The 14382-nt window shown below is 41.6% G+C and overlaps 1 protein-coding gene across 1 annotated transcript in view; it reads left to right on the top strand.

Moving 5' to 3' along the window:
* The first annotated feature begins 2273 nt into the window (after positions 1-2273).
* The window catches only part of DRC8 (dynein regulatory complex subunit 8), a 45296-nt gene continuing 33187 nt past the window's right edge, over positions 2274-14382 (top strand). Inside the window, exon 1 of the mRNA XM_078778874.1 lies at positions 2274-2351. Within this exon, the coding sequence (XP_078635000.1) occupies positions 2309-2351 (43 nt within the window). The 5' untranslated portion in view covers positions 2274-2308. The remainder of the gene's footprint in view (positions 2352-14382) is intronic.

Below are 14382 nucleotides of genomic sequence, written 5' to 3'. Positions count from 1 at the left end.
GAATACTGATGTCTATCAATTTGATTCAATTGCTACTGCCCTACTCGTGCTTATTGACCCTAATTGCCCCAGTGAAGAATGTTGTTGGGTATGGGGAGCGAATCGATAAACTTTTCTGCAAGAACGTTTTTAAGGGGTGGTGTCCATAGCATGTAGCTTCTACTTCGGTGGGCGGACGTTATGTTTTCACCCCTGTCTGTCTGTCTGTTAGTTGCGAAAATTGAAGATTTTTCAAATATATTGGTAGGACGTGTGTAATTGTCTGTTTGTCTTTCTGTCAATCGTCTACAGGTCACAATTTTAAACTGATCTTCACGAACCATCACCAAATGGTAATGTTGGTCAAAAGGAAGAAGCCTATTGATTTTGACGTCAAAAGGTCAAAATAGGCCGAATTTTTTTTTTCATCCTATAGATTTGAAATTTGAAGAAGATTCGCAAATCATGTCATTGAATTCAACCACCAATTTTTTTGAGGTCAACTTTGTTTTTGGGATTCCGCAAGTATGGTCTGCACGACATATTTCTTGTTCGTTTGTCTGACTGTGAACAGGATATCTCAAAAAGATGTGGACAGATTTGGACGGAATTTCGTGGAGAGGTTGGCTGTGTGATGAAGACTAAATGATTACATTTTGGTGAAGATCCATTATCAGATACTAGAATATTTTAAAAAGTGATTCTTCACCATTGAGAGATGGCACCAAAAACTATATATAGAATGATATCTCAAAAAGTTATGGACGGATTCAGCCGAAACCTGGTGGAAAGGTCGGGTGTATGACAAGGAAGAAATGATTCGATTTTGGTGAAGATCCGGATTCAGATACTATAATGTTTAAAGTGATTCTTCACCATTGAGAGATGGGGCCAAAAACGATACAAAGTAGGATATCTCAAAAAGTTGTGGACGGATTTGGACGAAACTTAGTGGAGAGGTTGGGTGTGTGACAAGGAAGAATTGATTCAATTTTGGTGAAGAACTGAATATGGATTCGGATACGAGGATTATTTAATTTTCAAGTGATTCTTCACCATTGGGAGAGGGCCAAACACGATACATAGCAGAATATCTCAAAAGGTTATGGATGTATTTGGACGAAACTTGATGGACAGGTTGTGTGTGTGACAAGGAAGAATCGATTCAATTTTGGTGAAGATCTGGATCCGGATCCAGCTAGTAGAATTAAAAAAGTGATTCTTCACCATTGAGTGATATGGCCAAAAACGAGGGGTAGTCAGGGTATGTGATTATGGTGATTTATGGTGATTGTTAGTTACTGGATCTATGGTGATTCCTGTGATTGATTTTGATTAAATGTGATTCTGTATTGTGATTTTCTGGTCTACTCTGATATACAAAACGTAAACTGTTCACCAGGTGGAGGTATGCTCGCTACCGAGTGCTGTTCTCGTTGGTGATGTTTCCACGTTTTGTACTGAAGCCTATTTTTAAGATTCTAACTTTAATCCTAGATTTGTGCGCTCAGGCTTATTGGCTATACGCAGAGCCCCGCAGATTTCGCTTTTCTAGTTATTAGTGGATTATGGTGCTGTTGTTCAGGCGTTTTCACCAGCGCCATCTTGGATTCTTGTTCATCGACACCTCCGCCATCTTGGATTTTTGTCCATTTATTTGGACTCCCTCGGGATCAGCTGTATCTTCGGCGGGGATGACATGTTTATGCCATAAATTTGCACTTGGAAATAAGATCGATATGGAGTAATCCTCTTGACTCTTCGCTATCTGTCTCCATTTACTACTTCTTGCCACAAGAGGGAAGTACAACTTCAGATAATGCGAGTTACAGTATCTACCAAGTAGTTTGTTTGAATTTGTGATATCGCATTATTATGCAAACCACAACCTACAGTCGTTGCATTATACCTCAGCAGCATTATTACATTTTAATTGTGAAGAAACAAAATTACAAACAGAAGCTTTGCTTATACACCGCACAACAAGAAGGACCCTTGATCGGTAAAATAACAGAATACAATGGCGTTGTTTTTTGTCGTTTTAAATCAAGTGTTTCACACAGTTTGCTCAATCCTATAAACTTGTTTATTTGACGCTTTTAAAACAACAATAAAAAACTGGTTACACGGTTATGATATTGATAAATATACATTTTACTTTTAAACCACTTTCCTTTAAAATTAAAGTTATCTTTATTCTAGAGCTCTATGCATTATATCAAATTGTATGTATACACTATTTGTACTATGCATTAAAAAAGAGTATCCCCGTTCTCAATCGGAAAGGCTTGAATGAATGTATTTTCCGTTGCCATGGTGATACGTCCTCATGGCGGACGGCGCTGACGAGACCTTTGTATCCAACGCTGAAAGTATGTCCTGGTACATATACATTTAGTGCGAGCTGCGTTTCGACAGCACAGGTTCGTTCGTGTGCCGGGCTGCCTCAATGTACACACGACTAAATGAAACAATTTTTGTCATGAGGTCGGTTGATTATTCTCCTGAGTATTGCATTTGAATGACTAATGTGTTGTGCACTTTCACCACAGCTTCGCCGGTGCAATGCAACAATATGGCACCGTCTGCTGCAATAACATTTTGTCAAGATGAAACTCGCGTGCCACTTTGAGTTGCGTTACACCCGACTTTAAGAAGAATACCCGACCTTCCAAATGACGTAATCCGCCCCAGATTGCTGGGCACGCATGCGCAGAAACCCCTAGTAACAAGTTCAAATTGTGGCGGCCTGGACGTATTTCAAGCCTCTCGGATGAGGATTGTAAAATGAAAAATTAGGGGCAATACCCCGGGGCGCTCACCTGGTAGAATAAAGCACTATACTGCACGGACTAAAGGTATTTTAAACAATATCACGGTATTTTAAACCTATTTAAATGGTTGCTAGGAGACAGGGCAGCATATAGAATCATACTAAAGTAATTATAAAACATTAAACAAACAAACAAAAAATTAACCCCCGGTAGACCCCATTAAACTCCGATTTTTTTTTTAATGCCACAAACAAACTTTAGTCCCAACATACCAAATATAATTTGTGCCAAGTTTGGTCACAATCCCATCAGCGGTTTCGGAGAAGAAGTTGCAAGTGTTTCCGGACTGACGGATGGACGATGCGCCATCGCATAAGCTTCCCGGAACTATGTTCCAGGTGAGCTAAAAATAAATAAAAAGCTTTTAAAGAAGCCGTTCAAAATACCTGTAAGCGCACCTGCGAGAAAGTCGGAGAACTACCTGATCAAATCGTCCAAGAAGTTGATATGGTGCAGTCCCTCGTGCAAAAACACCCGAACACGTGAGTGAGCCCGTGAATTTCCGAAGGTTCGTAGATGAGTGTTCTCACCAAACCTTCATGCTTCTTTACACCGATGGGAAGGTCATATGTGGGGATTGTCAATGCACAGGGTAAGTTTAGGATGATGATATTTACTATTATTAGGGAGGTTACGAGGGGGAGGGGAGTGGGTGGTTATGGGTGATGTATGGGCTATGTTGTTACAAATGTGTATTGTGTTTAGTTCCAGGGCTAAAAAATAAATTGTAAGACATTTTGCATCTCTTGGTGAAATGAGAAGTGTCCGTTTGTGTGTGTGTGTGTGTGTTATAACCACGCCCCCATTAGAATGTACTAACATTGACAGTGAATGGTATGAACCCGACTCCTCTCATCCATGGATATTTCTCGTATTCCTATATTTTTACGACTCCGACTTGCATTTAGGAACACAACGATTGTGGTTAACCATGTTCAAATAGCCACTTTTTCATCGAAATGTTGAAAATTATGTTTTAAAACTAGAGCAATGTGACTGTGTCACACCAATATGCCTTCGTGTAGTCCCTGCCCGTGACAATGGGTAGATGCCCTTGTTCACTGTCCTAAAAATAAACAAGTTTTGTTTAAATCCCTTCAGCTGTTTTGAAGTATCAGCTTTTTACCACAGGACAAGTTTCACATTGATCGGTGAAGCGGTTTCAGAGAAGGGATTTTTTTTAAATATCGGCTTTCAAGCTAATATGTCTGCCAAACCACGTGACATATGACATCATATATGTACACTCTGCGTATGTATGGGTAGGGGATCACGTTTGTGAAGTTTTGTGTTGATTGGATAAGGTGTGTTTTTCTATCCAAGATGACTGCCAAACCACGTGACCTACGACATCATCATTTTAAAACTATACGCAACAATGGTGTTAGATGACATTTGTAAGATTTCGCATCGACAGGGTAAGTGGTTTCAAAGATATAATTATTTAATATTTTCCTTCAATCCAATATGGCTGCCAAACCATGTGACCTATCATGTCATCTATATTATAATAGCCGTAGATGATTCTGTCTGTCTGTCTGTCTATCTGTTGGGTGTCTGTCCGGGGTGTGGCTTACTCGGTTTGCAGAGTAGCTCCACCCATAGCTCCACCCATTCTGGGAGTGGCTATAAACAAATATCCACCATTTTATTAACTCGCATAGCTTTGAGTCCTGTTTTGTAGGCCCGTGGTGTCTTGCTCTCCCCCAGTTTTATTTCAAATCAAATTCGATAAATCATTTCATTTTTCACAGTCGCTAACATAGTTTTAGACTCGGTTGAAAAAAAACGGGAAGAAAATCCGATGAAAGTTGCCGTTTATAGAACGAAATGAATTCTCAAAGGCCTGTAACTTCAAGGCCATTGAGTCTCTCTCACGCCTTTATCTCCAATCTAACTCACCATATGATTTCATTTTTATCGATGGTTTTACTTTTAGACTCGGTGTCAGCAATAATTGAGAACAATCCACACACGCGGGAAAATGCAGAGATATATTTTTTAAAATCGCGTCATGGTGTATCATACACCGCCCAACATGACACCGCCGGCAATGTGTCGATATATATTAAAAATTCGCTTTTGCTTTTCCGTTATGATATATTACTATTTCGTTTGATGATAGTCGTCACAAAAACGTCAACAATGATGCCGACATATATTTCTTCGTTTTTATTTCATTCAACATATTAGCCGGAAGTAAAATATGTTTCAGGAAATTACCGAGAGATATTTCTTCGTTTTTTTTATTAGTTATGTGCGCATACACTTTAAATAGGTTTATTTGAAATCTTTAATTTTCCACAAACATTCCACACACGCGGGAAAATGCAGAGATATATTTTTTAAAATCGCGTCATGGTGTATCATACACCGCCCAACATGACACCGACGGCAATGTGTCGATATCTATTTTAAATTCGATATATCATTTCATTTTTCACAGTCGCTAACATAGTTTTAGACTCGGTTGAAAAAAAACGAGAAGAAAATCCGATGAAAGTTGCCGTTTATAGAACGAAATGAATTCTCAAATGCCTGTAACTTCAAGGCCATTGAGTCTCTCTCACGCCTTTATCTCCAATATAACTCACCATCATGGTTTTAGACTCGGTGTCAGCAACGCGGGAAAACGCAGAGATATATTTTTAAAAATACACCATATCACCGCCCAACAGCCAACAAGTATCATACACCGCCCAACATGACACAGACGTCAACATTTCGACATTATCGCTTTTTCTTTAAACCGAGCCGAACCGAATAAACCGAGTGAATTCACCGTTTACCTTTGGTGACAGTCGTCACAAAACGACATATATTTCTTCGTTTTTATTTCATTCAACATTTTTAGCCGGAAGTAAAATTACCGAGAAATTACCGAGTTCAGGAAATTACCGAGACATATTTCTTCGTTTTTTTATTTATTAGTTATTTGCGCATACACTTTAAATAGGTCTATTTGAAATATTAAATTTTCACAATGTAATTTACTTGCCATTTGTCATTTGATAATTATGAGACACTTCCTATTGAGGATCGTGACAATTCATGCGGTGCGTGGAAACTTCCATTTCCAAAATGGATGAAGAACGCAGACCTGAACAGGATGCAGCTAGAAAACGAATGAGAAGGGCGAACGAGTCCGTCGTCGAACGTCAATGCAGACTTGAACAGGATGCAGCCAGAAAACGAATGAGACGGGAGAACGAGTCCGTCGACGAACGTCAATGCAGACTTGAACAGGTTGCAGCAAGAAAACGAATGAGACAGGAGAACGAGACAGTTGAGGAACGTGAACACCGACTCGCACAGGATGCTGCTGCAACAACGATGAGGAGGGAGAACGAGACCCTCGACGAACGTGAACACAGACTCGCACAGGATGCTGCTGCAACAACGATGAGGAGGGAGAACGAGACCCTCGACGAACGTGAACACAGACTCGCACAGGATGCTGCTGCAACAACGATGAGGAGGGAGAACGAGACCCTCGACGAACGTGAACACAGACTCGCACAGGATGCTGCTGCAACAACGATGAGGAGGGAGAACGAGACCCTCGACGAACGTGAACACAGACTCGCACAGGATGCTGCTGCAACAACGATGAGGAGGGAGAACGAGACCCTCGACGAACGTGAACACAGACTCGCACAGGATGCTGCTGCAACAACGATGAGGTGCGAGAACGAGACCGTCGATGAACGCCAACACAGACTCGCATGGCATGCTGAGCAACAAAGACGTTGGAGTGCTCAGCAAACATATACAACCGCAGCCATAATGAATCCGGCCGAAGTATCCGATAATATTGTTCAAGAGCATAAATGCGGTCCAGTGACGTCACCATGTGTGTACTGTTCTGCACACCATTTCACAAATGAATCAACAGGACAAGGGGATGGATTTACACTGTGTTGTTCCAAGGGAAAAGTTAAATTGCCTCCACTATTTGCCGTACCTGCTCGACTGCAACAACTTTATCAGGGTGACGATGGAAAATGTCGCAACTTCCGAGACAATATCCGGAATTACAATTCGGCATTAGCTTTTGCATCAATGGGTGCTCAGATCTCATCTCCTCCAGGAAATGGACCATACTGTTTCAAAATCCACGGTCAAATTTACCATCGCTGTGGTCCATTACATCCATCACATGTACATGAACAAGCACAATTTGCACAATTATTTATTTTGGATACAGCTCAAGCTACAAAGGAACGTATGAATCGACCTGAGAATCACAGATGTTTGCAAGAATTGATGGCAGAACTGCACAACATACTATCTGACGTTAATCCTTATGTCACATGTTACAAGACTATGTTCGAGCGTGAACAGGAAGAAATCAGGAAAGCTGTCCTTGAAGATCGCCTCCCTTCTACCTTGGAAATGCATTTTCGTCGACTGTGTGCAGACGACCAAAGACGTTACAACATACCAACTGCTGATGAAATTGCTGCTGTCTTCGTTAGTGGACAAGATGGTGAACCACCTGCAAACAGGGATTTCCAGGTTCATTTGCATGACCAGGGCTTACACAATCTCTCTCCACTTTCCTCTCACATTGATCCCATGACATATCCCATTCTCTTTCCACATGGCGAGCCTGGATGGATGATAAACATGCCTCACCAGCGACAGACTGCGGTTCGAAACAAGGTAACTCATCGTGAATTCTATGCCTACCGACTGGCTATTCGAAATGAATTCAGCACTATCCATTCTTCGGGGAAATTGTTCCAGCAGTATGTTGTCGACGGTTATTGCAAGGCAGAAGCAAATCGACTGCAATACTTCAAACAAAATCAGGAAACCCTTAGAGCCATGGAATACAGAGGACTACTGGACCACGTCCAGAACGTTGCTGCTGATAACCAACGTCCTGTCGGTCGTATCGTCATTTTGCCGTCGAGTTTTGCAGGGAGTCCCAGAGCTATGCAGCAGAACTACCAAGATGCTATGGCCATTGTTCGCAAATTCGGAAAACCAGATCTTTTCATCACGTTCACGTGTAATCCAAAATGGACAGAGATACAAGAAAACATCGGCCAACACCAACGAGCTGAAGGCAGACCAGATTTAGTGGCACGCGTGTTTCATCTGAAATTAAAAGAGTTAATCGACGATATAACGAAGAAGCACGTGTTGGGCAAAGTACGTGCATTTCTCTACGTCGTCGAGTATCAGAAGCGTGGCCTACCGCATGCCCACATATTACTCATGCTGTGCCAAGAAGATAAAATTTGTACCGCTGAAGACATTGACAGAATTGTTTCCGCACAAATTCCTAATTCAAATGAGTCACCAGAGATCCATTCCTTGGTGAAGTCTCACATGATACATGGTCCGTGTGGCAATTTAAATCGCCATTCGATTTGTGTGAAAGATGGAGTGTGCAGTAAAGGCTTTCCAAAAGCGTATGCTGCAGAGACACTTGCGAGCATAGATGGCTATGCCCTTTACAAGCGTCCCCCAAATGGACCCACCATAACCGTTCATGGAACCGATGTTGATTGCCAATATGTCGTCCCATTCAATGCTTATTTACTGAAGAAGTACAGAGCACACATCAACATTGAGGTTTGCGCAAGTAGTCTAGTCAAATTTCTGGGAAACGTGAATTCATGAGGCATTTTTGAGTAAAAGCAAGCAAACCACCTTTTCTGGGGTAGTTTTTCGTGCTGAATACGAATCTGTTGTTTGCCAAGCCCAAAAATGCGTAATTAGGTCACTAATCAAGGTCAAAGGTCAATGAGTGCAAAATTCAAAATTTTTGAAAAAATGTTTTATTTTACATCACCTATCTGTACATTTCAATTATTTTACAGTATTTTGTCTGGTAAGGTTACTACAGCTTTTCACAATTATGAAAGTAAAGGGAATTGTGAAGGGAAAAAATCAGATTTTTGTGAATATATCCGTAATGAAGCAACTTTTCGTTTTTTGACATACTGTTTTAATTCACTTGAATTGTTGCCTTAAATACCATCAGTGAAGTGGTTTACCTGAGTCCTATATAATAGCAAGATTGTTTTCTACACTAAATGTCAATATTTGACTAATTAGCCACTTAATTAAGGCTAACGGTCACAAGGCGCAAAGTGCACTTACATGGCACAAGGCGCAAAATGCACTTCATGGCAAACATGTTTGGAGTGCAGGCAGTTGATCATTATCACATGTATTCTTAATTAATCCTGAATCAATTGCAGTCTGTCAGACTGATTGGCTGGAAGGAGGAGCCATCCAGGGGAATGCCAATTAGCTTAACTGTGTAAGCTCTGACCCCCCCCCCCCCCCCCTACTTTGGCCTGTTTCGACATGGTGTTTCACTGGCATTGCACTTGCAGGCCTCAGTGCAGAACTGTTTCCCCCACTTCCGACAAGAGCAACTATCAGAACTGCAACCTTTCTTGCAACCACACTGAGTAAGTTCTCGGCATCCCTTTGGAATTGACGGTAAAGTTGTAAGAACCGGTGACAACTTGTCATCAACGAGTTTCCATCCACAATCAGTCGGCGGTGGCAGATCTGTCATTGGATTACTGGCCTCTCTCCAAATGAAACTTTGGTAGTTTGCACGCTCTATGTGGAACTTTGCTGCATCACTAGATGGAGGTAGGGTCTCCGTTGCATGGCATTTGTTGAACAGTTTAATGCGGGCTTGATTACAGTTCTCAGATGGTTCCTTGTAGATATGGCAAATGAACTTTTCAGCATCTTCTGTGACCTTCTTTGATGGTGTCGGAAACTGCTGTTGTTGGATCTTTTCAACTGCTGTTGGTATATCCAACGTTGACGTATTGGATGGTTTGATGTCTCCAAGACCGCTTTCAGCAGATGGCCCCCTCTGCCAGGCAGCTAACTGAGTAGCGTGAAATGTATTTTTGCCATCTAGGGTAGAGTCATTGATGTCAATATTGTCGCCAGAAAAATGCACAAATCGTCCCGAAACCAGGTTGCTGGTAACAACTGCCCCAGTTTCTTGATCAAGCGCTTTCAGAGTGTTTTCAGCCATGGCAGTGTCATACCTAAGAACCCGGTTATAGCTGATTATGTGCCCAGCATTATGGAATAGCTCAACTAATTTCTTTGATCGAGTTGACTGGTGCAGCGTCATACCCATTCCAACGTGTTTAGGCGGTGCCTTCTTGTCTCCACATACACCATAGACCATGTCTTGTCCAATGCTAAGGACCCTTGTCTTCTTCACCCAACCAGTTTCAGACATCTCACTTTCGTCAAACTCAGCATCGACACTACTTTGGCCTCCAAGCAAGATATTCACAAACATGAGTACAGATGGTGGTACACTTGCCAACTCTGCTTTTTCGCTTACATCGCAACCTTCGAATGCAGGATGTGACATGATATCACTGCGGAGTTGCAGAGCAACGTGCACTAAAGACAGAAAATGATCATCCTGTTGTCTAAATATGGGAATATAGTCTGCACTGTTCTGACCGCACACCATTTCTGAAAGAGGTATGTGACTGAAATGTCGTGGAAGAAGCAAAGTTTGTTTCTCTGAAGGCGCCAAATTTCTTAGCACAAGAAATTCATAAATGTCCCCAATGCAATTCGACAAAGTTTCTTTAAAAGTCCCCAGTCTACTAAGATACGATGTAGGAATTGTGCCGTCGCACTCACTGGCTAACTCTTTGTACCTCTCGAACACTGCAGATAGTTCAAATACGTGCCCTTTCTCAGCAGAGTGACGCAGCTCTTGACACAACCATGATATCGCCATGTCTGCTGATTTGCTTTCAGTTTCCACCCTTTTGACATCCCTAAAGAATTTACTAAGACAGTTAACATGGTAACATGCCTCAGCTGAGATTAAATCATTCTCATTTGCAGTACGGACTAAGATGTTATGTACAAATTTAGCTTTTTCCGTAGTTTCATTACTCATTTTGAAGGTTGTGACACGACTTGTCTTCTGCTTCTTGTCAAAGTTCTGGCAGAACATACACAATGTCCAGTTCATCTTAGTAGTACTACTGCGTAAAAACGGACATGCTTCAGCCGAAACACTCTTTCTTTCAGGATCTTTTTCGTTTTTCGATTGTTCCTTGGCTAGCTTAGCATTTATTTTCCCCTTGTGTGTGTATGCAGAGTAACATAGCTTATGCCATTTAAGTTTGGGGAGACTTTCTGGAGGCTCTGCAAAGAGAGTCGAAAGCCTGTCCACGGCTGATCGAAATTCATAGTGTCTAAGTTTGCATCGGAGCTCGGTCGCCTCTCTGATGGCAGCAATACCCTGGTTTGTCTGGTTGAAAATCGTATCTTTGACCTGGCTAGTTCCCTGACAAATGATACAAAGTTCAAACGACACATCCTCACGCTGTCGCTTGAGGCTGGCAATAGGTTCCATGGTTGGCCTGAGGGGAGAAACAGAAACCAAACTAAGCACCAGGCACGCATGTTCTGACCATGAAAACTACAACGTTGTATGATATACTGCAACAGCCCTTAAATGATCGAATAAGCGCAGGCAGTGTTGGCCCGGGTTTTAATCTTATTCTCAAAGACACAAAGTAAAGCTTCTTCAAGACAAAACATCTAACCGATATCACTAATTCATTAGTGGTAGATGCATTAGGCACTCATCGTCAATGCCCATGCCCTGCCTGTCTTTTTGCTACTGTTAGGTAAATGTACATGTATGTAGGCCTGCCTATGATGTGAGATGTCAAGCATACATTACACATTTGTATGTACATGTATCTCACCAAAGAAGAATGCATTCCTTTACTTTCATTTGATTTTATATTTCATTTTTTAACAATCTTAAAAAGACCCTTACCTGTACTCCTGAAATGTTTAATGCCTGATGCCTAGGGTACGAACTAGATGGCTTATGCTAGGCTATTAGATTCATTCTTCATCATTAAGGGTCTATTGAAGAACACCCTGCTCTGTCTGAATGGAAATGATTTGACAAACATGGCAAATGCATTGGGGTCAGAAAGATGAAGCCACTTTCACTGTTGAGTGAAAGGGATGGTTTCAAGTGCAAGTAACTGTTACGTCATTGCAAGACTTTCGCACTCATTGACCTTTGACCTATGTTGTTTACTGGTGACATTTAGATTCTGTCTTTATAAAATCTATCTCTAGACCATCAATAGGAGCATAAAAACTCTGCCCCATTGTGCATTTAGAGGTTAAACTGCAAGCAAATTATGCAAAAACTAATTGTCGCCCCTTACAGAGATAAAGGCAAATGAGCATAGATGTGTCCTCACGTTTTCCTTTAAAAATAAGATTTTGAAAAGCTTTAGCAACCTTACTAGACAAAATATTGTAAAATAATTGAAATGTACAGATAGGGGATGTAAAATAAAGCATTTTTTCAAAAAAATTGAATTTTGCACTCATTGACCTTTGACCTTGATTAGTGACCTAATTACGCATTTTTGGGCTTGGCAAACAACAGATTCATATTCAGCATGAAAAACTACCCCAGAAAAAGTGGTTTGTTTGCTTTTACTCAAAAATGCCTCAATCATTCTATAAAGGCACATTTTCAGATTTTTTGACTAGGCTAAAGCATAAAGAGTATAAAGTACTTATTTAAATATGTGTACAAGGGACATGACTGTGCCAGCATCGAAATTCGAGAGCGCGGGAGAGTGGAGGTGGACGAAATAAAGACCTATTTGGACTGTAGATATGTCAGTGCCCCAGAGGCAGCATGGAGATTGATGGAATTTGAAATGCACAAACAGTCCCATTCCATCACCAGACTTGCGGTACACTTACCTGAATTGCAGACTGTTGTGTTCAGGGATGGTAACGAGGAAGAAGCCATTGTACGACATAGGGGTACAACACTTACAGCTTGGTTTCAGTTAAACCAGAGAGACCCTGAGGCACGAAGTTATCTGTACCATGACATTCCAAAATATTACGTATTTGAAGATGGACGAAAGACATGGAAACTTCGACGCCGGGGCGGCAACAAGGTTATCGGACGCATGGTTTCGGCAAGCCCTATGGACATTGAGCGCTTTCATCTTCGTGTACTCCTGCTGCACTGCCCTGGTAAAACATCATTTGAAGATCTCAGAACCGTAGATGGAGCAGTTTGTGAAACATACAAGGATGCAGCCAGGAAATTACATTTAACAGAAGATGATACAGAATGGGACAGGTCCTTAGCTGATGGAGTTATCTTTGCCATGCCACAACAATTGAGATCTCTTTTTGCAACCCTATGCATATTCTGCACACCAACAGACACGTCGGCACTGTGGGAAAAATATAAAAACGACCTTTGCGAAGATTTTGTGCACAGCGGCCATATCTTGGAACAAAGTATTTTCATGGCATTGCGAGAAATACAGTCCTTCCTCCTAAGACATGGACAGACCTTGGAAGCATTTCAGTTACCAGTACCTCCAGACACTGTTGAAGATCTTTCGAGCGATGATTATCAGTATGTACCGGGAGATGAACATGAAAAAGGTGAAAACAACAGACAACTACTAAATGATGACCAAATCAAAATTGTAGATGAGGTCCTACAGGCCGTTCATTGTAGGGACCAGTACACAGGCAACCGGTTGTTTTTCGTTGATGGACCGAGCGGAAGTGGCAAGACCTTTCTCTATAATACGCTTCTGCACATCTTGCAAGGCCAGTGTCGTTTGGTTCTTCCAATGGCGTACTCGGGCATTGCAGCAACATTGCTAGCAGGGGGCCGTACATCGCACCATCGATTTAAATTGCCAGTGCCCATTTTGGAAAACTCCACATGCAACATATCACCTACGAGTAAAGATGCAGATACTCTAAGGAAGGCCAACCTATTCATTTGGGATGAAGCACCTATGGCTCCAGCATATGCTTTAGCGGCTGTTGATCGATGTCTCCGGGATGTAACCAGCAACAACATTCCTTTTGGTGGAAAGGTCTTACTTCTTGGTGGGGACTTCAGGCAGGTTTTGCCCGTTGTACCTCGCGCTGCACCTGCAGCAATCATCGCCACATGCATCAAGCGTAGCAAGTTGTGGCCAAAGTTCAAACTGCTGAACTTAAAATCAAACATGAGAGCTAATGATGACGAAGAATTCTCAAAATGGTTACTGTCGGTTGGAAATGGGACTGTGGAAACAATTCCTGACTCAGATTTAATACGACTGCCTGATCGTATCTGTGTAGAAGACAACATGTCTTTAGCAGAGGCTGTTTTTGGTAATTTGAACGAAATCCATTCAAACTATGATGCGCTGGCACAACGAGCCGTGTTGTGTCCAAAGAATGAATCCACATTTGTGATCAACGATGAGATACTGGATGCATTTCCTGGGGAAGAAAAGACGTACTTCAGCGCTGATTCCATTGTCTGTGATGACCCTGAAGAGGCACTAAATTATCCTATGGAATTCCTAAATCAATTAACTCCTTCTGGAATGCCATTGCACAAACTTCGTCTCAAAGATGGTGCTGTCATCATGTTACTCCGTAACTTTGATCCGAAACAGGGACTGTGCAATGGTGCAAGATTGGTTGTTAAAAGATTGTTGCCAAACATAATAGATGGAGAAATAATTTC

The sequence above is a fragment of the Myxine glutinosa genome, chromosome 5 (genome assembly GCF_964187855.1).
Source record: "Myxine glutinosa chromosome 5, kmMyxGlut1.1, whole genome shotgun sequence".
In the NCBI taxonomy this organism is placed as follows: Eukaryota; Metazoa; Chordata; class Myxini; order Myxiniformes; family Myxinidae; genus Myxine; species Myxine glutinosa.
Note: the sequence above shows the minus strand (reverse complement) of the source record. Positions and strands in the feature narration are given on the sequence as shown.